The 26,182-nt window shown below is 38.1% G+C and overlaps 2 protein-coding genes across 6 annotated transcripts in view; both read right to left on the bottom strand.

The window, feature by feature from the left end:
* Positions 1-26,182, bottom strand: part of KDM4C (lysine demethylase 4C) — a 381,526-nt gene that overhangs the window by 343,366 nt on the left and 11,978 nt on the right. For 3 of the 5 annotated variants that reach the window (XM_079113020.1, XM_079113019.1, XM_079113014.1), the window contains exon 2: positions 1,073-1,233. The exons of 1 other annotated variant lie outside the window; for it this stretch is intronic. In XM_079113020.1, coding sequence (XP_078969146.1) covers positions 1,073-1,216 — 144 coding nt within the window. In that variant the 5' untranslated portion in view covers positions 1,217-1,233. Of the gene's footprint in view, positions 1-974; positions 1,234-26,182 lie in introns of those variants that run through there. One more of the 5 variants, XM_079113016.1, reaches the window with a different exon arrangement.
* Positions 5,760-6,451, bottom strand: LOC306645829 (high mobility group protein B3-like). Its single transcript, XM_079113968.1, has one exon. It carries the CDS (start codon positions 6,369-6,371, stop codon positions 5,766-5,768), a length of 606 nt encoding a protein of 201 aa, XP_078970094.1. The 5' UTR covers positions 6,372-6,451; the 3' UTR covers positions 5,760-5,765.

Genomic DNA, 26,182 nt, shown 5'->3' with positions numbered 1-26,182 from the left:
TAGGATTGGTGTGGATAACAGAGAATAGGAAATGACTGCTTAATGGGTACAGTTTTGTACAGTTTCTTTTTGGGATGATAAAAATCTTCTGGAATTCAATAGTGGTGACAGCTGTGGAAATCCTAAAAAACACTGATATACAAACTTCAAATGGGTGTATTATCTGATACATAAATTATATCTCAATAAATCTGCTATATGAGGTTGGGTACTATAGGGCATACATGTAACCCCAGCTACTCCAGAGACCGAGAAAAAAGGATCAAAAGATCGAAGCCAGCCTGGCAACTTAAGTGAGACCCTGTCTCAAAATAATATTTTCTTAAAAAGGGGAGGGGATGCGGCTCAGTGATAGAGCACTTGCCCAGTACCACAAAAACTAATTAATTAATTTAATTAAAAACCAAGAAAAAAAGAAGGAACAAAGCAAGGAAGGGAGATAGGAAGAGGAATGGTGGTAAAGCTTCAAGATAATAATTGTCCTTTGCTGGGCATGGTGTTGCACACCAGTAATCCCAGTAGACTGGGAAGCTGAGTTCAAAGAGTTCAAAGCCAGTCTCAGCAACTTAGCAAGGCACTTAGCAAAGCGCTTAGGAACTCAGTGAGACCCTGGTCTCTAAAGAATAAAAAAGGGTTGGGGATGTGGCTCAGTGGCTCAGCACCATTGGGTTCAAACCTCAGTACAAAAAAAAATAAAAGGCTAGGGATGCAGTGAGTGGTTAAGCCCCAACTGGGTTAAATCCCCAGTACCAAAAAAATAAATATTTGTTCTCTATGAGAAACTGATGAAAACCACGAATATTCTCACACCTCTGAAACCTATACAAGGATCTCAAGTTTCTATAGGCCAACCTGACTTTAAAAGAGAAGAAAAAGAATAAGCTTTAGAACATAACAAATAGTTGAAAGAAAAATAATTATTTATTTTTTCAAGTGCTCCACATGGATTAACAAAACGAAGATATTACAAATACCTTCCTTTGGAAGAAACAATGGCCCACATCGTGAAGATTAAGAACATAATTTAAAGGCCAAGTGATCCTTTCTCATGCCAGGATCTGAGCATAATCACCTTTGCAAGACCTGCTCGGTGGGCTCCTTTAGACTCCATGTATGCGAGATATTTGTTGAACTCCCGGAACTCCTCCATGGAGGGTCTGAAGGTCATTATTTTACAGCTGGGGTTCGGAGGACTATCCGCCTCCACCACCTCCATGATGGCTAGGGCAATCTCTGCAGAGAGAAGGACATGGTCATTGGCACTCAATTATGTGCGTTAAGGTCAGTGGTTTTTCTTTTCCTCCCAAATATTATGGAGGCACCCCCAAGGAGAAACTCTGCTCTTGCAGTTACTTCACTCTCTTCCACCCCTTTTAGGGAGACTCCCACATCTCTCCCTAGACTCCTGGGGGAGAGGGGGACAGTAGTTTCTAGTCTCCTCTTGCCAAGTTCCCATTCCTGGCACTGAATCACTGAACTGTACTGCTGGTCTCTCAAAATCCTTTCAAGTAAAAATCAATTTTCTAACACTGCAGGTTCACATAAATGTTGCTCCTAGCACCAGTTCTGAAAGACTCTCTCACTCATACATACATGTATAAAGGCTTTATCTAGGTTGAGTAGGGGATATTCACCATCCCTAGCACAAGTTGACTCAGGTATCCTTTCAGCTTGTCATAACAACTTATCTATAAATAAGGTACACATCAATCATTCAACAAAACCACCGGGCCCCATGCTTAAGTACTAGAGACAGAGAAATGGGTAAGGTTTCTTCACCTTCCAAGTTTAATGTCCAGAAGCTAAACAAAAAAATTTTTAAAAGTATAGAGGAAGGAGCAACTAACCTGGACTAATCAGAAATCACTTACCCAGAAAGGGGACTTATAAGCAGATATAGCAGCTGGCCAGATGAGAGAATGAGCATTTCAGATAGTACAGAATTTGGAAATACTACAGAATGGAGAAGAGTCTCGTATGTCTGGAGCTTAGAAGCAAAGATAACAGGAGGGAGGTTTCCTACAAAAACACCAACCTCATCTTGCTGTTGATGAATGAGATGACCCCCCTCAACAAATGTTTACTCAGCACATAACATGTGCCAAGCACAGGGAATGCAAGTGAATAAATAGCACTGGAGTGACTGCCTCAGTAAGGAGTCCCACCAGAACCCACATCTAGTTCAGGATCCGGCATATGACAGCACAAATCACAAATCTTAGAACAAGCTTTCCTTTCCCTTTTTTTTTTTTTTTTTTTAATACATTTAACTTGCTTGATAAATTAAGAAGTGAAGGATGAGAGAGATAAAAGACAAGGGCATATTATGGAATAATAAAAGGTTAAAAAAAAAACAGTGAAGTGTTCTTAAAGATAATTTAAGTGCATGGGACTAGGGATGTAGCTCAGTGATAGAACACTTGAATATGCAAGGTGCTGGGTTCAATCCCCAGCAGGAAGGAAGGGAGTTAGTTTAAATGAGCATCTATCTCAATGTATGTAACAAGGAGATACAAGGAACACAAAAATGAAACCCTGCCATCCTTTAGGAACTTACAGTACAAAAGCAAAATAATAATAATAATAATCTGCATGGAGATATAATAATACGTCGCAGAAAATATTCTGGATTCTCCTTGTCTCAGAAAGGGATCAAACAAAAGAAGACACCTTCAGGTCACCTCCCTAGCCAATCTCCCTTTACATAAACATAGTACACATATGCAAATCCATGACCTACAGAATGAAACTCTCACTGTACATAGTAAACACGTAATTCTTTACAAGCAGCTGTATTTGACCCTTGAGTAATTAGCATGGCCTCATCCACCATCACTACCTATATCATAGTTGTCCCTCTGGATCCACAAGGGATTGGTTCCAGGACCTCTCCCCACAGGCATATAAGAATCCCAGGATCAAGTCCTTTATATAAAATGGCTTTGTATTTGCATATAACTCACACACAACCTCCTATATACTTTAAATCTCTAGATTACTTGTAATATCTGATATAACCCAAATGCTGTTAATAGTTTTTTATACTGTAGTTTAGAGAATACTAAAAAAAAAAAAAAAAAAAAAGACTACATATTCAATATAAATTTTTTTTTCAAATATTTCTGATCTACACTTGGTTGAATTCACTAAAGCAGAGCACTCAGAAAGAGGCAACTGTACTTTGCACTCCAACAATACTCACAGACTTGTGCTTCTCTAATAAGTAAAGCTCTATGTTTTTGCCCATTATTCCCTCTCCTGGGAGAGGCCTTTGTCTGTTTCCTCACCTGACAAACTTCCGCAGACCCTTGAAATTCCCAACACTCAGGCACTGCCTGGATGAACCACTAATGTTCCCACCTCCCTCTCTGCATTCTTCTTTATGGCACTTGCCTCTCCCAACTGTTGGCACTTCCAACCACCCACTGAACTATCAGCTTTCAAGGGAAGGGCAGGCTCTCCATTACTCTGAGCCCTGGCATACAGCCTGGCACCCAGCCTGGCTCACTATCTGCTGCAATAATTATGTGCCAGCTGAATGAAGAAGTGCCTAAATGTTAAAGTATTTATATAAAATGATGCCAAATTCAGAGAAAGGAAAGCATTAAATACAAACACATGAAAGTTATTTAAAAAAAAAAATTCTTTTGCTTGTCTAAAGAAATTAGAAAAGAAAAATCTGAGCAGTGAGAAAAAGGAAGAAGCCCACAGAAACATCTGGTCCATTAAAGCAGGGTTCCTTTCCCCTGGCCAAAGTACAAGAGTGGACTGAGTATTCCTCAAGGCAGAAAAAGTCACTGAAGAAAAAACTGAAAATTGATCCAGTCATTTAACAAATAATTACTAAATGCCTAACTGCTGGGCAGGTAGTCGGTAAGTCCTCATTCTAATGGAGTGAAACAGACAATAAATAAGTAGTAAGGCCTACAAAGAAATGCAAAGGGAAGGGTTGCTGTTGCACAGAGGAAGCCAATGACAGCATTTTACAGAAGGTGAAATTCAGAAGAGTCCTGAAGGAGGGAACTAATCATGTAAGTATCTGGAAGAAGAGCATTTCAACAGAGGCAACATCAAGGAAGTAGAGTTTGGGCACTCCAAGAAATAGCAAGGAGGTGAGATATTCTGGAAACTCAGTAACCAAGAGAGGAAACAGTGACAGATCAGATGGGAGAGAGGAGTTTGGCAAACTATCCTGAGTGGGCTTCTTCCCCTTACCTATCCTTGGAAACTGAACATGTATTTTCCTTCAAGGATATGACTCTGCTCTCCAAGGTAACTCTTCTAGAGGACCTGAAGCAGAAAAGTTTGCTGGCTCACACTTTCTAAGTCTCATTCTGGCTACTGTATCAAGAAAAGACAATGACATCGGGGTGCAGAGGCACACACACTGGGAATTCAGTGGCTTGGGAAGTTGAGGTAGGAGGATCACAAGTTTAAAGCCAGCCCCAACAAGTTAGTGAGGTTCTAAGCAATTCAGTGAGACCCTGTCTCTAAGTAAAATACAACAAAGGACTGGGGATGTGGCTCAGTGGTTGAGCACCCCTGAGTTCAATCCCTGGCACCAAAAAAATAAGAAGAAGAAAGGAAAATGATAGAAGCAGAGAAAAGAGCAAGTTGGTGATTTACACTAATCCAGACAAGATAAAATGGCAACTTGGACCAGAGGTGGGCAATGAAAAGGGATCATATTGCAGAACATGATATACTGTGAACAAAATTTCCTAACAGAAGTGAAAGGAACAGAAGTCAAGATTTCTGATCTAAGCAACAGATCAGTGGCTCTGACAAGAATGAACCAGAGACTGTTAAGACATGCAGCAAATTAGTAGTGATTAAAATTAAATCTAAGCCCTTGACACAGTCTGCTAACTGGACTGGAAAATATATTTTCTTTCTTGCTAGCATCACTACTCCCTTTTTTTTTTAAACAGTTTTAGAAATGTAATACTGTTTATTTAACTTCAAAAACATTTCAGCATTCTAAACATACAAAAAATAACATAACATTGCAAATTGTATTTAAGTACAGAAGGTTCTTGAACTTTCATTGATGCAGTGGCTCTTTGCTGACAATGAAAAGTTCTACAGTTGGTTTGAAAACAAAGTTTAAAATCTACTGTACTTAACTAAAAAAAATTCAAACACTTCTCATGCCAGGTGACCCCCCTTTTTCCACAACTAAGAAAGGCAGCAGAATGCTATATCACTATATACAAAAACAAGACAACCTGAAGCTAAATGGATGTCCACCGCAGTGTCAACAGGTCCAGCCTCACAGTGCACGCCCTGAGGTATGGCCCCCCTCCAAAAGGAATCTTCCCCCACAGCCTCAACGCCAGCAAGGAGCATCAAGAGTTTTTCTTGGTTGTTTTGTTCTTTTTACAGACTATAGATATGTACAGTCGATAACTGAGGATTTCTAGCCAATAACCATATAGTTAACACCACCTTACAAATTAAAAAAAAAAATGCCAGAAACATCTTCAAATGCCTTGTCACACCAACAGCAAAGTGCACAGAGTGAGGAGAACACGAGAGTGCCTTTCCATTTTAAAAATGTTTGGAAATATGTACAACTTTGATACAGTTTCAGGGTGCTCTGGACACCCAGGGCCACTTCATGTAAACCACTGACAATTTCTAGAGCGCTTTGAGAGACTACAATATGATCGTGATCAAATTCTGTAACTGAACCTAATGAGAGAAACAGACACATCTAAAATGAGATGTGTCAATCACGGCGACAAGGAGACGGATAAAGTTTTTTATTCATCCTCATCCTCCTCCTCCTCCTCCTCTTCTTCCTCCTCCTCTTCATCATCTTCCTCTTCCACTTTTTTCCGGGCAACTTTAGCAGGACCCTTTGCGCCATCAAACTTTCCTTTAGACTTATAGTCAGCAACATACTTCTCATATTTCTCCTTCAGCTTTGCAGCCTTAGTTATGTATGGCTGCTTTTCACTGTCACTTAAGTTATTCCACATCTCACCCAGCTTTTTGGCGACATCTCCAATGGAGATACCAGGATCTGTGGACTTGATCTTGGGGCGGAATTCTGAACAGAACAGGAAGAATCCAGACGGGGGTCTTTTGGGGGCATTAGGGTCCTTTTTCTTCTTGCCTCCCTTAGCTGGTCCATAATCCTTCATTTCCCGATCATAGCGCACTTTATCCGCCTTTGCCATTTCATCAAATTTAGATTTCTCCTTCCCAGACATTGTCTTCCACCTCTCAGAGCACTTCTTGGAAAATTCTGCAAAATTGACAGGGACTTCTGGAGTTCTCTTCTTGTGTTCTTCCCTGCAAGTCTGCACAAAGAAGGAATAAGCAGACATCTTGCCCTTTGGTTTCTTGGGGTCACCTTTAGCCATTCTGACTGTATTGTTCGCTAGTCTGGGCAGCGCAGGGCACGACGCGCGGCTCAGCGCTCCCCAGCCTCGTGCTAGCTGCCTCCACGAGAGCCCATCACTACTCCCTTGATTACACAAAACTATTTCTACCTAAAAATTAGAAGGATATAGTATAGACCTATACTAGATTTGGTGTTTTTTTTTGTTTTGGTTTTTGGTACCAGGGATAGAACTCAGGGGTCCTTTACTACTGAGTCACATCCCCAGCCTTTTTTATTTTTTATTTTGAGATACAGTCTCACTAAGTTGTTTAGGGCCTTGCTAAGTTGCTGAACCTGGCTTTGAACTTGCAATCCTCCTGCCTCAGCCTCCCAAGTCACTGGGAGGATTACAGATATGCACCACCACACACTTCTTAGTTTGTCTTTGACCTTTGATTTAGCTTAGGTTTTTTGATCTTTCCAATCTAAAAAGTCAATATGTGCGCATCATAAAATTTAAAACACATTAAAGTATGTAAACTTTTAACCCCACTGCCTAAAAAAAGTTGTTCAGTACTAAATTCCATGTTTTTGATTACTGATAGCACTGATCATTTTTGGACACATAACCATTTTCATTTCTTTTTAGGGGTGACTACTTATGTTTGTTACTCTTAAAAGGCAATTTATAGGGGACTTGGGTCGTGGCTCAGTGGTGGAGCACTTGCCTAGCATGTGTGAGGCACTGGATTTGATCCTTAGTACTGCATATAAATAAATAAAAGGTTCACTGACAACTAAAAAAAAAATATTAAAAAAAAAAAAAAAGGCAGTTTATAGGGCTGGGGTTGTAGCTTGGTGGTAGAGCGCTTGCTGAGCATGTATGAGGTACTGGGTTCGGTCCTTAGTACCACATAAAAATAAATAAAAATAAAGGTATTGTGTCCATCTACAACTAAAAAAAATTTTTCTTTAAAAAAGGTAGTTTTGGGGCTGGGGAGATAGCTCAGTGGGTAGAGTGCCTTGCAGGTGTGAGGCCCTGGGTTTGATCCCCAGCACCGCCAAGAAAAAAAAAAAAGGGCAGTTTATAAATTTTCTGTTTCTTGAGCTTTTCCTAATCCACATTTATCCTTAAACTTAATCATGTTACTACAATTAAATCCCCAGCCTCTCTTCTTTCTCCTTTATTTTTATTTCTCTCATCCAAGAAAGAGTAAGAAGAATAAGGGTTTTGCTTGTTTATTTGTTTTCATTCAGAGACCAGAAGGAATAAGTTCAAAAGGCTCTCGCAATAATGTTTTTTAGTTGAAAAAAGATTGTTTTATTTCACAACAATCTACGGATGATGATGCAAAAATAATTTTTTTAATAATACTACACCTCTTTAGAGACTGAGTCCCCAAAGTGAATGACAATAATATCTCTGATATAAGTTGTACTTCTGCCTCTAGTCTTTAATGGTTTTGAGACCACCTAAACCAAATGACCATATATACAGCAAGTACACTAAGAATGTTCTACATGTTTGTATTTTTGTTTTGTTCTGGAAAATGACATGTTACTGTATTGCCAGGGCTGACCTCAAGCTCTTGGCTTCAAGTGATCCTACTGCCTCAGCCACCTAAGTAGTTGGGACTATAAGTACACACAACTGTGCCCAGTCCTTAAGATTTTTGTTTTTGTTTTTTTTTTTTTTTTTTTGGTGGTGCTAGCGATTGAACCCAGGGCCTTGTGCATGTGAGGCAAGCAATCTACCAACTGAGCTATATCCCCAGCCCAGGCTGTCATTTCTTCAGAGTAACAACAGTCCAGTTCAAGTATGCAGAGCAGAGTGCTAGAGCCAGCAAAATAAGTATTTATTCTTGGCTCCTCCTGCCATGACAACTCCTTTCTTGAGTCAGGCTATATTCTGGCCTAGACTTCATTTTTCTTACATGAACCTCTCACAAGGTAACTGATTCTAAATGCAAACTTGCAACTTTCTCCAAAAGTCGTCCACTTCAGTCTTGCAATAATTTTCAAACATGCAGAGTCAAATTTTAATTAAATCTTTTATTTTCCTTCTCTAACACTATGTCTATTGTCCATCAATAAGGGAACAGGTAAATCAGTGTCATACTTCCCACAACCCAGCACAAGTAACCTAAAAACAATGAGAAAGATCTGAGTTTAGAAATGGAATGACTGTCAAATTATTTTATTAATTAAAAAAGTAAAGAACAAGATAAGATCTATGATATTCTTTTTTGTATAGAAAAAAAATGGTTATTTATAGAGAAAAGAAGAAGCATGAAAGGATACAAAACTATCAATGTAGGTCAACATATACTTTTAACTCAAATTAAGAAACAATTTATAATGTAAAAACTCAATTAAATAAAAATAAGCCCTAAAAATTCAAAAACAAATTAACCTCACAGTGGCATAAGCAAACAAACAAAATTACACAAGATAACCACCTTGATGAGACTTGAACTAATTTATTTTATAAATTTCTTTCAAAGTATCATTGCTTCACTAAAGAGGCAGTCAATTAAAAAGATAAGAATAGTTCAGGAACGGTGATACATGCCTGTAATCCCAGCAGCTCAGTAGGCTGAGGAAGGAGGATCCCAAGTTCAAAGCCAGCCTCAGCAAAAGCGAGGCACTAAGCAACTCAGTAAAACCCTGTCTCCAAATAAAATAGAAAATAGGGGTGGGGATGTGGCTCAGTGGTCAAGTGTCCCTAAGTTCAATCCCTGGTACCAAAAATAAATAAATAAATAAATAAGAATAGACCTTAGAGCCAAAGAGAACTGGTTTCTGATCCCTCCACATGCCTTCATCACTTACTAGTAGTGCGACCTCCATAAAGTTACATAAAGCCTCTCTTTCCACACCAATAAAATGGGGTCACACTACTCCCCAAACACATTGTGACAGAAAAATCAATAAGTTGCTAAAGGTAAGAATTTAGCAAATTGCCACAGGCTACAGTAACACCTGTATGCTGACTTTAAAAAAAAAAAAAAAAAAACAGGCCCAGTGGCACATACCTATAATCCCAACAGTTCAACAGGCTAAAGCAGGAGAATAGCAAATTCAAGGCCAGAGGAGGAGTCAAGAGTTTGACCCCAAAAGAAAGAATGATAGAGGGTAGTGGTGGCAGGGGAAACCACGCCTGAATCATAATAGGCTTACTGCAAGTTACACGGTAGATGCTTGAGAAATGTATCTTCAAGAGACTGCAGGCCCTAGAGAACCAAACTTTACACTGCCAACAGACATTCCAAATATGATTTAAGTTATTCGAACCTGAAAAGACCTGAATTCAGAACTGTACCAAAGTGGTAAAAGAGGTGAACACCTATAAGGCATTCTTACTGAAACAGATATGACAATTTGGATCTGAAATAACAGTTCTAACACTTTAGATCACAACTAAATAGTGTATTCAAGGAACAAACAGATGCAGCAGCAACTTCCTGTTCCCCAGGTCTCAACCAAGGTGCTATGAGCCTGGACCCTGATTCCTTGCCTTTCGATTTGTAACAGACATAACTGTTCCCTTGACAGCAATAGTATTCTGGGAGGTATCCCTTGGAATCCAGCCAGGAGACTGCTTCTTCAGCCTACCACCAACTTCTAACACCTAACTCCCTTTCTGCATAAGTCAACCTGAGCAGTGTCTTTATCTGAAATTGAATCATGACTAATGAAACAATCATCAAGCAGAAATCAAAAATAATGGCAAGGGAGAAAGAAACCTAGTATACAAATATTAGATGTGAATCAAATGATGGTTTTATTCACACCTACTTGTCATATTTCCTCAAATCAGTTCCTTGGTGAAATCTGTTTGTGTTTTTGCAGTACTGAGGACTAAACCCAGAAGTGCTCTATCACCAAGCCACAAACCTTTTTATTTTTTGAGGAGGAGGAGGAGGAAGAGGTACAGTCTCACTAAATTGAGAAGCTGGCCTCCAACTTTCAGTCCTCTTGCCTCAGCATCCTGAGTCACTGGAATTATAGGCATGAACCACCACACCCAGTTTCTTGGTGTAATCATAATTAAATTAACTTAATGACTCAAAATTCATTTTGTAGCATTGAGTACAATTATCAAATGAGCCATTTAATAAAACTAGCCAGCCATTTACAACTAGTTATTCCTACTGAAATACTTCTATAGAACCTCTCAATCGCCCTCTGCTTAGCCAGATTAGAGACACTATGTACTCTCTCTGAAAAAGACCAATGATGCCCACACATAATGATGCATCTGTTTGTTCCATGAATACACTATTTATGGAGGGTTGGGGTTGTGGCTCAGTGGTAGAGTGCTTGCCTTGCATGTGTGAGGCCCTGGGTTCGATGCTCAGCACCACATAAAATAAAAAAATTTTAAAAAGGGTATTGAGTCCATCTACAACTAAAAAAAAATATATATATATATATATATTTTTTTTTTTTAAAGAAACAGGGGTTATGGCAAGTACCAGTTGAGTTGCACACTTAGCAAGTCAACAGTACTTATTCCAACCCAGTTTATGCTAGTTGAGTCATCAATAGGTATTATTAAATATTGCAAAAATATATTAATTGTGAATACAATATTATCTGTTTCTGCAAAACTGAAGTTGAATCCTTTGGAAAGTCCCAGTAAAAATAAGATGATTTACAATTAAAAAAAAAAAAAAAGAAGAAGAAGAGAGACAGCCCAATGTGGTGGTACATGCCTGTAACCCCAGAGACTCAGGAGGCTGAAACAGGAAGATCACAGATTTGACACCAGCCTCAGCAATTTATCAAGACCTGTCTCAAAACAAAAAATAAAAAGAAGAGGGATATAGTTCAGTGGTAAAGCACCACTGGATTCAATCCTCAGCACAAAAAGCAAAACAGGAAAGAAAAAGATATAAAATGAGATGTGAGAATTACAGCAGTAAAAGGTTAGGTGGTAGAGGGATTTGTAAAAATATAGGATCCTGTCTCGTGTTACAGCTCAAGTATCTTAATTTTCACTCTTACTTTAAAAAACTAGAAACTGAAAATGATAGGTCCTGCACTGTGTGTGCAGTTTATCCAAGAGGGCCAAAGTAGGGCTCCAAACTGTGGACCTCTACTCAATGAAAATGCTTTGTCATCCAAAGCAGGCAAACCAATGCATACTCACAAGTTTCAAGTAGAAAAAAACAAAATAGATGGACCTTTCTTTATGATTCACATCTCCAACCAAAATAAAAACTACTCAATAACTTTTCAAAAAAACTACTCTGCCTATAGGCATTAAAAATAAAGAAAGATCAAAAATTGTGACCAAACATAGCTATCAAGTCCTCCACTTGGTTTAGAAGTCAAATCAATAACAGTTCAACTTGTGTTAAAAAAAATTAATTAGCTGATATCGCAAAGCTGCATTAGGGTTTATTCTTATATTCACTGCTATTATAAAGAGTATTTTAACTTTTCCCTTAGAATAGCTTCAAAAACTTGAAGGAAAAAATTACAGGAGTGGTAAGAAAGAAGAAAAAACTGTACACAATGCTCAAATTAAGCTATAAACATTTTACCCTATCTGCATACTCTCCCTTCCCATACATAGTTATCTTTTTGAAGCATCTGAGAAAAGGTAGTAAATACCAAATCCTTTTACCCCTAAAAACTTTAGTGTGCATTTCTTAACAAAAGACATAGTCTCTCACATAGCTATAGCATAACTTTCAACTGCAGAAAATTTAACATAGATACTATATTTACACCTGATTCTGATTTTGTCAAGTGACCCAATAATATACTTTACCCCTCCAATGTAAGATTTAGGCTAGGAGTAGGTATTGTATGTAACTGTCATATGTCTTTAGTATTCCTTAATCTCCATGTCTTTGTCTTTAATGACCACGTCATTTTTAAGAATACTTTGTGATAAATAGAACATTTCTCATTTTTGGTATTTTTTTTTAATTTATGTATTTTTCCTCTTGTTGCTGGTATATAAAAATGTACTTTTAGCTGGACACAGTAGCACATACATATAACCCCAGAAACTGGGACTGAAGCAAGAGAATGGCAAAGTTCAAGGTCAGCCAGAGCAACAAAAAAAAAAAAAAAAAAAAAAAAAAAAAAAAAAAACCTTCCAGTTCTGGAAATTGAACACAAAGTCTTGCATATGCTTATTACACAGTCTACCATGGAGTTGCTTCTACTGCCCCATCATTAATTTTTAATTGACTTCATATCAATCAGCAAGCTACCTTGTTAATAATTCCTTTTTCTAATAATCTGCCTATGAAATCATGTTTTCTAACTCAATAATCATATGAAAATTATCTAAGAATACTGATTTTTTTTCTTGTCGTTTCCTTCATAAGACTTATTCCTTTTGTCTTTCTTATCTTACTTACCTGGCAAGGACATTATAGAACCAAAAAGTATTAGTAAAGAATAGTGAAAGTGTGGGCTGGGGAGATAGCTCAGCTGGTAGTGTGCTTGCCTCACAAGCATAAGGCCCTGAGTTCGATCCCCAGTACCGCAAAAAAAAAAAAAAAAAAAAGAAAAGAAAAGAAAAGAATAGTGAAAGTGGGCTGTCTTGTCTTACTATAAAGGAAGTGCTTTTAACCTTCAACCTTCACCCTTCAGAGTAACACAGGTGTGTAGGTACCCTCCAACAGGTTAGGAAATTTCTGTTGTATTTCTTTACCTGGGAGGTTTTTTGTTGTGTCTTTTTTGTTTTGCAGTACTGGGAATCAAATTCGGGGCCTTCCACATGCACCCCACCAAGCCACAGTCTCAGCTCTCTTTTATCCTGAGAAAGGGTCTTAGGAACTGGAGAGACTGGCCTCAAACTTATTAACATCCTGCCTCAGCCTGAGTAGATGAAATTACAGGCATGGGGCACCATATTCAGATTGGTTTGTTTCTAAATCACAAATGAGCTTATCCTGTATCCATCATGATAGAGGTTTTCCCCTTTATCTGTTGTGATAATAAATATAATTCTAATGTTCGACCAACCTGCATTACTGAAATCACCCAACTGGTGCAAGTAATGTGCTATCAGAATTGCACACAGTAGGGCTGGGGATATAGCTCAGACGGTAGGGTGCTTGCCTCGAATGCACAAGGCCCTGGATTCAATCCCCAGCACCACATTAAAAAAAAAAAAAAAAAAAAAAATACAGTAAACTCTCTGCATTAATGTTATATTTAAGGTTTCATATGCTACCTTCTTAAATGAGGCTAGTTGGTCATGGTCATTTACCTTGTTCATACACTGTCCTTCTCTGGTAGTGGTACTAAATAAGGTTTGCTAGACTGATAAAAGGAACATTTCCATTAGACCCATACTTACTTCTTCCAATTAAATGACAGGCTACAGAGTGCAAAATTCCAAATTTGAACTGACTATAGTGTGTGTACATATATATATGTTTATATGTATGATTAAACCTATAGTATGAAACACTGTTGATAAAATGAGTTGGGGAGTAAGTATTCTTGAAAGAGAAAAACAATGAGTTTGTGAAAACTAAAATTAAGTATTTGAATCTTTTGTAGAACTAGGCTACAAAACTAAGCCTGGTATGCAGTGAGAGAGAGAGGGAGGGCAGGAGAGGGAGAGAGGCAGGGGGATGAGAGAGAGAAAGAGATTGATTTACAGAATTGATTCCCTTAAATGGTAAATGTATTTCTACTACTTTTTCTTTGTTTTGGTGGGGTTTTTTTTATTTTTTTTTTTGCGGGGGGGGGGTGTCACTTGGGATTGAGTCCAGGGGTGCTTTACCACTGAGCTACATCCCCAATTCTTTTTTATTGCTTTTGATTTTGAGACAAGGTCTCCCCAAGTTTCTAAAGTTGGCATCAAACTTGCGATCCTCTTGCCTCAGTCTCCAGAGTTGCTGGGATTACAGGCATCAGACACCATACCACTCAACTTGTACTACTTTTTGAGTCTGTTTTAGAATTTATAATTTTCTGGAAAACTGTACATTCAAACATGTTATCATAAGTTCTTAAGCTCTCATCTCTGGTTAAGAACCCTTTTCATTTCTAATGTTGTTTTGTCCAGATACACATTTTTCTAATTGAGGAGCTACAACTCCCACCACACTCAAAAATACATCATGCATAACCAGTTATGATGGTATATATCTATAATCCCGCAGCTTGGGAGTCTGAGAAAAGAGAATAGTAAATTCGAGGCTGGCCTTCGCAACTTAGTGTGACCCTATCTCTGAAATTTTAAAAATTCAAAAATTTTAAAAGAGAGAGGAAGAGGGCATCTGGGGATGTAGCTCAGTGGTAAAGTGCCCCTGCGTTAAATCGCCAGCACCAAAAAAAACAAAAAAAAACAAAATCATGAATAACCCACTAAACTAGGTCAGTCACAGATCTGGGCTGATCCATGACTACCTTAACACCCCAGGGTATAACCTCACCTACAGCACTTCATCCTTCCTAAATATTACTAATCCCTTTAAAAGGGAATTAAATACATTCAGTGCTGGAGTAGTCACAGTGGTGCATGCCTGTAATCCAAGCTACTCAGGAGGCCGAGGCAGGAGGATCACAATTTTGAAGGTAGCCTGGGTAGACTGTCTCAGAACAAAACTAAAAAGAGCCTGATAGTGTAGCTCAATGCACAGCCCTGAATTCAAATGTTTTTTTGGTTTTGGTTTTTTTTTTTTTTTTTTACCATGGATTCAATCCAGGGGCACCTAACCATTGAGCCATAGCCCCAGCCCGTTTTTATTTTTTGAACTCCTACCTCAGCCTCCTCAGTCGCTGGGATTATAGGTGTGCACCACTGTAAAATGAAATCAGTAATAAAAGAGCTGGTATTTCAGTTTCACCTTTGGATTCTTAAAGAATGTCTTTTCTACTTTGCTTATTTTTTTTTTTTTTTGTATAGAAATATTAGTTTTCCTTAATAAGCTTTATTCTGTCAGTCCAACTTTGGTTTTCAACTCTAAGAAACATGAACTAAATGATCTCTAAGTCCTCTGCAGCCCCAACATTAAGAGACAAAGAAAGAGCAGGGCCCAGTGGTGTATGCCTATAATCCCAGGGGCTGGGGAGACTGAGGCAGGAGGATCAAGAACTCAAAGCCAGCCTCAGCAACTTATCAAGGCACTTAGCAACTCAGCAAGATCCTATCTCTAAATAAAATATTTAAAAAGGCTGAGAATGTGGCACAGTGGTTAAGCACCCTTGGGTTCAATCCCCAGTACCAAAAAAAAAAAAAAAAGAGAGAAAGTTAAGAAGGAGAAAAGAGCAATAGAAGAAACTGATGGTTTACATTCGCAAAATCAAGTTTAAGACTTATTTTATCAATACTTGTCTGTTATCTTTGCTTTAAAAAAAAAAAGCTCCAAAAGACCCCCCAAACTCATCTGTACAGATCAATCTTCCAAATGTAATACTGTTTTTCTTTTTGATATCAGGGATTGTACCCAGGGGTACCTAACCACTGAGCACATCTCCAGCCCTTTTTATTTTTATTTTGAGACAAGGTATCTCTAAACTGCTTATGGCTTCACTAAATTGCTAAGGCTAGTTTTGAACTTGTAATCCTCCCGCCTCAGCCTATGGAGAGGCTAGATTACCAGCCTGTACCACCACACCTGGCCCAAATGCAACATTTTTAACAAACCATTCTTTGTGTATAAAATGGCTTCCAATTGCAAACCACTTTAAATTCTGCTGTTTACCATTCAAGATGACTGGTCACATTTTCTTTCAGTGCATATAGGTTTTGAGGCCTTTCTAACTATCCCTCTTAAATAATTCATCCACTCAAGTACATTTCTGTGCTTCTATGCCAGATTTATCAAAGAATTTGTCAGATAAAAATATTTACCTTAAAATAGCTGGAGGCAATAAGGAGGAAAGAAAAAACAACTTTCTTATCTTAGATGGGTAAAGATAAAGGAATAATCTCAAAAATGTAATACACAGGCATTGACTACTGAAAAGAACTTACACCCACTATAGACAAGATAAAGCAAGTAGACCAGAAGCAATCTTAAGAATCCACTCATCAATTCCTAGCAATTCGTACAGCTAAGGCAAAAAGAATCTGGCATTACTGAGACCAGGGGCAGTTAACATTTAAGCACTTAGTATGAACTTCAAGAAGTTAACAAACCAGGCACAGTGACATACCTAATCCCAGTGACTCTGGAGGCTGAGGCAGGAGAATTCTAAATTTGATGTCAACATCAGCAATTTAGCAAGATCCTTGTATCAAAATAAAATAAATAAAAAAATAAAAAGGGCTGGGGACCTTGCTCACTGGTAAAGCACCCCTGTGTTCAATCCCCAGTACCAAAAAAGAAAAACAAAAAAAAAACGAGAGGTTACCACTGAAGTAGAACACTAGCATAAATGAGGCCCTGGGTTCCATCCCCAGTACCATCAACAAAAAGAAGAAAGGTTAACAACTCAAGGTAACAAAGTTTTGAAAACAAAATCTAGGAGTTACCTGGGTTTTGCTCTAGAGAATGGAAAGGACAGAAAGGTTTTTTTTTTAAAAAAAAAAAAAAGGAGGTTTAAGTGCTTGAGGTCACTTCTACCCTTCCTGGGCACAAAGGCCAAAGTTAAGAATTCCTCTCAGGATGCTGCTGGGGTTGACCAAAATCAGAAGTAAAATCAACAACGAAGACTGGATAGTTGTGTCCCCTAGGGTACACTGGCAATGCCTGCAGACATTTTTGTTTGTCACAACTATATGGATGTTAGGGGCATCTAATGGTAAGGCATATGGCTAAATATCCTACAATGCATAGGAAAGTACCCACAATAAAGAATTATTAGGACTCAAAACGTAAATGCAGCCGAAGTTCAAAAACCCTGCTTGTGGGGTCTAAGAAATATTATTACATATTCAATAAGTCATGTACAATAATGCTCATGGTAACATTTAAAATAGCTAAAAACTGAAAAAACATCAAACATAAAGAGAACAAATAAATCACAACATATTCATCAAACAGACTTAGTAAACAGCAATGAAAATTAACAATTCAAAATTACTTCCAAACACATGGATAAATCTCAGAAAGTTGGGTCTTGGACTATACAAAGCATACATCCATTTGTGCAAATTTAAATATTAAAATTGAATCCATGGTTAAGAATAAATGCATATAAAATAAATCCATTTTTTAAAACAAGGAAGCAGCACAGCACAGAGGCATATGTCTGTAATCCCAACTCAGGAGGATGAGGCAGCAGGATCACAAGTTCAAGGCCCACCTCCACAAATTAGAGAGGCCCTAAGAAACTAGTACTGAAAAAATAAATAAGGAAATAAGGAACACAAAAATCAGGACAAGGTTGCCAAGAGGGAAAATGGATGCCATAAAACACACGCTGATACGTGATGAATTCATAGGACTATAACATGTCGCAAGAAAAAAGGAAGGCTTTTTTAAAGATGAAACAGCTGGGCACACTGACATATGCCTGCAATCCCAGCAACTTGGGAGGCTGAGATAGGGAACACAAGCTCAAGGCTAGCTTGGGCAACCTGGTGAGACCCTATCTCAAAAAACAAAAAATAAAAGACTAGGGATATAGCTCAGTAGTTCAAATCTCCAGTGTCAAAAAATAAATAGATAAATAAATAAATAATATATTCCTGAAGATGTCTGAAAAATTAAAATATACTCTAACTTAAACCAAGATAGTTTTTTTAATTTTTCACTGAAACTTTGTTTTTGTTTTGTTTTGTAATTAAAATGTCTTTGTAGGTATTTTACAGATTAAATGAAGAACCAAGTAGAGCTAAATGGGGCTTGCCGATAATCCCAGCGACTCAGGCAGGAGAATAGCAAGATGGGGGCCAGCCTGGGAAACTGTGTAAAACCCAATCTCAAAAAATAAATAAATAAATAGGATGAGGAATGTAGCTCAATAGTAGAGTGCCCCAGGTTCAATCCCCAGTATGGGGGGAGGAGGGCATCCAAGTATGGTACCTTTAATAAAATAAAACACTTTTTAAATAATCACAAACTATAACCTCAATGATGGCATTAGCGTTAAAAGGTAATTTGTAGTGGAACAAATCATTTACACACTGGAATAAAAAAAAGTACTTTCTGAAATCTATTTGAACCACGCACCAGACCAATACCTTTTGACCCAGAGAAAATCTAACTATGAAATGTTTATCTATGTAGTGGTTTGTAGTGTTTCATTAAAACAATTTTTCATACTGCAGTGCAGAAAAAACTCATGGCAGATACAAATGTTATTCCTAAATTTGAAAAAAGGTACCAAGTAGGCAATTGAAGAAAATGAAAAAAACTTCTGCAAGTAAAAATGCACAATAATAATGGAAGAAAGCAGACAGCAAAAAATTCAAATTCAGCAAATTCTAAAGTAAAATGGATATTACATTAATAGAAACATAGATCGCTGTGACACAATGGTCACAGGCAAAGAAAATCATAGTATTAATTTTTAAGAATAGAAACTACCCATTTAAAATAACCAATATTTTCTTTAAGACTGCTGATCCTTTCAAACGTATGGATTTAACTTTGGAGACAAAAGCAATCTGGCACACACCTGTAATCCCAGGGGCTGGGGATGCTGAGGCAGGAGGAACAAGAGTTCAAAGCCAGCCTCCAGCAATTTACCAAGCTACTACCCAACTCTGCGGGAGCCTGTCTCTAAATAAAATATTTAAAAAGGGCTGGGTATGTAGCTTAGTGGTTAAATTCCTCTGGGTTCAATCCCCAGTAAAAAACAAAAACAAAAACAAAAAAAAGGTAATCTGTGATTGGAATATCAATAAAACTTTTAACCATGCAACAAAAATGCTTTTAAAAGTAATGAATTTAAAACAGGCAAACTTAACATTGTATCTGATTATGAGAGATTCCTGATCCTTCTGGAGAAGAGTTAAAATGAGAAATTCGGGGTTTTCAGTAAATAGGATTTTAAATTGTTTTTCATTAAATTCTAATTTTTAGGAAAACTACAAAACTACACCAGAATTTGGGTCCAGACAGAACCAAAATCAATACTAACAAATATTCCCACAGGAATAGGAAAGGTAATTGTTCTGTGAGTTTAGGAACCAAATTCAGTTTCCAAGTCCCTATTTTTACGCAATTAGATTGATAAAGACACAGAAAACATCCACACACAAAGTGATTTCAACAATTTCCAAAACTTGCATTTCACATGGTTGCGAGTATATACTACTACTTGCCTGCTGGGCTTCCACTGCCGGGGCCTGGAAAATTAGAACAACTTCCCAGTACCCACCCACAAGAACTACCTGAGTCTCCCAGGTCGTGCCAAGGGCTCCTGGCAACCACCTCCGTGTGATGTCCACAGCGCCGGGACACCCCGCCAGGTTAGCCAGTGCTCAAGCCCGGCAGCAAGTCCTCGCCGACTTCCGGACTGCGCAACCCGCACACCCGCACGCCCGCGCGGCACCAAGCCGGCTCAGCGCTTGAGGTAGAAACCGCATCACGGCTACGCCTTCGGCTCTACAGTGAAACCTTTGTTGCTTTTAAATCTGAAATTACCTGGTGTATTTAGGCCTAGCAGAAGAACCCACGGCAGTTCATGTAAATTACTAATTCTTAGTTTCAAATATAAAAGATTTAAAATTTAAAGAATTTAATATGCTCAATACCAGCCTCAGCAACTTAGCAAGACTCTTTCTCTAAATAAAACAGAAAAAAGGGCTCAGTGGTTAAGCCCCCTAGCTACCTGTTACCTGCTACCCTGCTACCACACACACACACACACACACACACAAAGAACTACTTACTATGCAAACTATGAAATTATTGCTAACGATTCACTCTGGTATAAACCATATGTGATATCAGCTATACTGAAAAACAGGAGGAAAAACATGAGGCACAATCCGTGGTATACGTGGTTTTTGTTTTTGTTTTTGTTTGTACCAGGGATTGAACCCAGAGGCACCCAATCACTGAGCCACATCCTCAGCCCTTTTTAAAATATATATATTTTTTTTATTTAGAGAAAGGGCCTCACTGCATTGTTTGAGGCCCCGCTAAATTGGTGAGGCTGGCCTGGAACTTGTGAACCTCGTGCCTCAGCCTCCTGAGCCTCTGGAACTAGAGGTATGCACCACCCGGCCCAGCAGACACAATAATCTGACCATCCATACTTTTTACATTATTCAGAAATGGGAGAAACATCGTTTTGGAGAATTATATCAATCTACACATTTTTGGTAACTACCTGTCCAAAAGATCACCAGAGGGAAATGGAAATGACTGGGTTTTTTTCAGTTTTGTTTTTGTGTGTGTGTGTGTGTGTGTGTGTGTGTGTGTGTGTGTTTTTGGGGGGGGTTGTATTTTGTTGTTTACTGTTTTTTGTTGGATGTTTTGTTTTGTCTGTTTGTTTGAGACAGGGTCTGACTAAATTGCTGAGGCTGACCTTGACCTTGCAATTCTGCTTCAGTTTCCTAAGTAACTGGGATTACAAATGTATGCAAGTGGTGCAGGCCTGGCATATTTTCATCCTATATGCAATGTTTAGCACAGTACCTTTGCACAGGTATTTGTTGGTCATTTAGTTCCTTAACTCTGACACCAATACACAGTTTCTTTGACATAACAAACACATCTAAAAATATTTTTAGTACCTAGACAAGTACCTCAAGGTCTCAAACCAACTTACAACAAAGACAAATACAGTCATAATACAAACACAAGGCAAAATCATAGTCTATTACCAAACACTTTTCCTTGATAATAATGTAGTCAATAAATACAAGACCAAATCCTCACAAATGTTCACAAAATAAACTCTATCTAGATTACATTTTGTTTGATTGATTCATAAATTTTCTTTGTCATTAGAAATAAATATCTCTTCTTGGCCGGGTACAGTGGCACATGCCTGTAATCCCAGTGCCTCAGGAGGCTGAGGCAGGAGGATCATGAGTTCAAAGCAAGCCTCAGCCCATTTAGCAAGCCCTAAACAACTCAGCAAGACCCTATTTCTAAATAAAATGCAAAAAAGGGGCTGGGGATGTGGCTTAGTGATTAAGTGCCCCGGAGTTCAATCCCTGGTACTCTAAATAAATAACAAACAAACAAACAAATAAATATCTCTTTTTGCCTTTTCTTTTTCCATTTGTCTAGGGTAGAGATAGGACTGTCCAATCACTAGGAAACCCTTCAACATATTGACACTGAGAGCTATCCTCACTGACAGCTCTTTGAATCTTTAGGCCAGCAGCAGTGGTGCATGTTCACAATTCCACTATTTAGGAGGATAAAGCAGTATTCCAAGTTTGAGACCAGCATCAGCAATTTAATGAGGCTCTGTCTCAAAATAAAAAAGGAAAAAGGCTGAGGATGTGACTCAGTTCAATCCCCAGTACTGCAAAAAAAAAAAAAAAAAAAAAAAAGGGAAAAGAAAAAAGAAAGAAACAGGAAGAAAAAAACCTAGCTAGGATTTAAAAAAAAAAAAAAAAGCCTTCCACCTGCTTGATTCTTACTGTGCTTTAACATACATGACTTCATTTTCATTCTTAAAAATTTTCTGTAGGGTCAGCAGACTGGCTATTCCCATTTCAGAAATGATGAAACTGAAGCTGATATGGAAATCACTTTTCTAAAGTCAGACAGCAAGTATGCAATGAACAGATAGCCAGTCAGTATTCCCCAGATTTAAGTCCCAATGTAACTCACTGCTTTACTAGGCTCTCCAGCAGGAAAAGGAGAAGGAAGAAGAAGAGGAGGAAGAGGAGAACAGGGAAGAGGGGGCAAGAGGAAAGAGAAGAGGAAGAAGAGGAGGAAGGGGAAGAAGAGGAGGAAGGGGATGAAGAGGAACGAGAGAAGGAAGGAAGGAAGGAAGGAAAAGAAGGAAGAGAGAGCGAAAGAGAAAAGAAGGAAGGAAACCAAATCTGCAGCACCAAGCCCAAATACTTTCACAAGAGAATTCTACTGAATTTTAAAGAAACCAAACCCAACAGTATGTTATTTAAACTGTCCCCAGATACAGAAAGAAAAGTAAGTTTGAAAATCCATTCTTAAATCAGGCTCAGTGGTAATGCCTATAATCCCAGCAACTAGGGAGGCTGAAGCAGGAGGATCACAAGTTCAAGGCCAGTCTCAGCAATTTACCAAGACCCTCAGCAATCTTAGTGAGGCCCTGTCTCAAAATAAAAAAGACTGAGAATGTAACTCAGTGGTATAAGCAACCCTGTGTTCAATCCTCAGCACCAAAAAGAAATATTCTTACGAAGCAAGCCTAGCCCAGTGCAGTAGCCCACACCTGTAATCCCAGCCACTCAGAAGGCTGAGATGGGAGTTCAAAGTCAGCCTCAGCAACTTGGTTAGTCCCTAAACAACTCAGTGAGACCCTGTCTCTAAATAAAATAAAAATCGGGCTGGGGATGTGGCTCAGTGGTTGAGTGTCCCTGAGTCCCAGGTCCCCCACCGTCCCTGAAACAAACAAACAAAAAAAAAAAAGAATAAGAAGAAGCAAGCATAAACGAGTAACAAAACTTTTTTCTTTTTTCACTTGGCCCAAGAAAACTGCTACCTATCTCATTTAAGAGTACAGGTCAAATTTCTTTTTAAAATAAACAAGCGAGGGCTGGGGACATAGCTCAGCTGGTAGAGTGCTTGCCTTGCAAGCACAAGGCCCTGAGTTCGATTCCTGATACCCCAAAAAAAAAATAAAATAAACAAGCGAAATCCAAAAGCAAATGAAAATAAATTATAACAAGGGATTTTTTCCAGAAATAAATAACGGTTTTATATTAGTATATTTGTTTTATCCTTCTTTGTGTGTATGGATAAGTAAATGAACACATACACATATAAAAATGTACATATGAACATACACACAGTCTATCCCTGCCCACTGACAAAACTCAGGAGCAACACTTGAATAGCAGTAAGCACCTAAAGCTTAGCTTCTGAACTGGGGGGATAGCTCCACTGGTAGAGTGCTTGCCTTGCAAGCACAAGGCCCTGCGTTCAATTCCTGGTACCACAAGAAAAAAAGAAATATATCAACAATTTCCCTAAATCTTAGCTTCTAAATATATGGGGTAGGCAAAACTCAAGATAAACTTAGATAGTGGCCAGTCCCTGAGAGACTGCAAAAGAATCAGTCAGTGAATTCCCATGAAAATTAAATGTAATAAACAGGTGGGGAAAAACCAATAATCAACAGGCAACATTTTCAGCAAAGTTAGGTGACAATGCATCTTCATGAACTCCAAACTAAGAGTAGGGCAAACCACCTAGAGTGACAAGACCTGTACGACACTGGAACCTGTTCAAATGAAATCAAAGGGAAGGAACAAGAAGAAAAGGATCTGAGAAAAAAGGAATAAAGATGGAAAACTGAACCATGGAAAAAGACTTAAAACACAATAAATACCCCAAATCTACACAAATAAATTATAGTATCTAGAAACAGACTTTTGTGTAATAAAACTATAAAGAAACAAATGAAAGTGATTGCATGTAGATCACCATAGGGCTTACATTGGAAGGAAACTGGAGATAAAATTCCTACAGGGCTGGGAGAGCAGTGGGGATAATGGGGAATGTATATTTCTTGACTTGGGTAGTTCAAAGAGAATTTGTTTTTTAAATAATGCAGTGACATACAAATTTGTTTTATTTGATTTTTTGTAGATGTTGTATAATAGTGTTTAAAAATAACAATCATTTGCTGAGAGTTTAATAAAAATGAAATTTATTAAAAAAAAAAAAACTTAGATAGTTCACCATTCCAGAAGTAAAAGGAATATTTACAGAAACAATGGGACATGTAAAACAGGCACTCCGTTTCCCACTAGATAACAATGTGAATGTCAATACAAACAATAGTATTAACAGATAATAACTCAATGAATTTTAATAGAAATCATAAATCCAAACTGATTAAATAAATTGAAATGAGGCAGAAGAGGGGTTGGGGTTGTGGCTCAGTGGTAGAGCACTTGCCTAGCACATGTGAGACACTGGGTTCAATTCTCAGCACTACATAAAAATAAACAAAATAAAGGTATTTAAAAATGGATCATTTGTCACTTAATAAAAAAGGGCAGATGATATTTACATACTTCTTCAAAAGAAAGAGTAATTTTAGAGCAAAGAAACATAGAAGATTATCTTAAGCAATTAAAGGAAACATTTCCAATAAAAGAACAAAATGAAAATGGGTGCTACCTGGATAGATGCAGTGAAAAGAAAAGAGAATGACCTCTGTGATATTTCTGCCAAAATGCCTCAAGACTCTGATACAGGACTGGGGTTGCAGCTCAGTGGTAGAGCACTTGCCAAGTACGTGTGAGGCACTGGGTTTGATTCTCAGCACCACATAAAAAAATAAATAAAGATATCATGTTCATCTACAACTAAAAATATTTTAAAAAAAGAAAAAGAAAAAAAAGAATTTGATACAGTGGAAAACAGCAGACAAGTCAAAATTAAGAGAGACTCTTAACTGACCTATCATCTTAAAAAGTGTTGAGATCCAGAAAATCAAGATCAACAAAAATCATCTCGAATCAGTATTTGAAGCCAGGCATGGTGGCAGTGGACTGTGATCCCAGCAAGGGAGGCTGAAGTAGGAGTATCACAAGCTCAAGGCCAGCCTGGGCAACTTAATGAGATCCTGTCTTAAAAAGGGCTGGGGATGTAGGTCTGGGATAGGGCATCCCCTCAGTTCAATTCCCAGTACCTCAAGAAAAAAAAAAAAAAAAAAAAAAAAAGTCAGTATTTGAGATTGAGGGATGCATTAAAAGATTCAAAAACAAGAAAATGCAATGCATCATTCTGGACTGTATATTTTTGCTAGATGTCATGAAAACATTAATTTACTATAACAAATGGTGAAAAATGAAGGGTCTACAAATTAGATGACAGTAATCTATTAATGTTAATTCCTGAAATTTTGTTTTTTTGGTTTTTTGGTCTCAGGGATTGAGCCACATCCCCAGCCCTTTTTATTTTTTATTTTGAGACAGGGCCTCACTAAAAGTTGCTGAGACTGGCTTTGAGCTCACAATCCTCTTGCCTCAGCCTCCCAAGCCACTGAGATAACAGACCGCAACCAGCTATTTACTCATCTTCAGGGATACACAGTGGTTATTCAGAAAAATGTAATAAAATGTGTACTGAGTTATTGCAGAGTGATGGGGCCTAAAGGCAACTTACTCTCAAAATTTTCAAGGAAATAAAAGTTCTTTGTACCATAATTGCAATTTTTCTGCTGGTGGGGTTGCAAATTAGTGCAGCCACTCTGGAAAGCAGTATGGAGATTCCTTAGAAAACTTGGAATGGAACCACCATTTGACCGAGCTATCCCACTCCTTGGCCTATACCCAAAGGACTTAAAATCAGCATACTACAGAGATACAGCCACATCAATGTTCATAGCTGCTCAATTCACCATAGCCAGATTGTGGAACCAACCTAGATGCCCTTCAGTTGATGAATGGATAAAGAAACTGTGGCATATATATACAATGGAATATTACTCCGCCATGAAGAATGATAAAATTATGGCATTTGCAGGCAAATGGATGAAATTGGAGGATATCATGCTAAAGTGAGATAAGCCAATCTCAAAAAACTAAAGGACGAATGATCTCGCTGATTAGCGGATGAAGACATTTAAGGGGGGGGTAGGAGGGGTTAGCGTTAGGGTTAGGTTTAGGGTTAGGGATAAGGAGGGTGGTAAGAATGGAGGAAGGAACGGCTGTATGGAGGGAAAAGAGGGGTGGGAGGGGTGGGGGGGAGGGAAAAAATAACAGAATGAATCAAACAACATTGCCCTATGTAAATTTATAATTTTTAATTAAAATAAAAGAAAAAAAATAATTGCAATTTTTCTAAAAGT

Source organism: Sciurus vulgaris (genome assembly GCF_902686455.1).
Source record: "Sciurus vulgaris genome assembly, chromosome: 15".
Lineage (NCBI taxonomy): Eukaryota > Metazoa > Chordata > Mammalia > Rodentia > Sciuridae > Sciurus > Sciurus vulgaris.
This window is presented reverse-complemented; position numbering and strand designations above follow the sequence as displayed.

What these genes read in the sequence shown, in the direction of transcription:
- LOC306645829 (XM_079113968.1), bottom strand. Translation starts at nt 6,371, where the DNA reads ATGGCTAAAGGTGACCCCAAGAAACCAAAGGGCAAGATGTCTGCTTAT.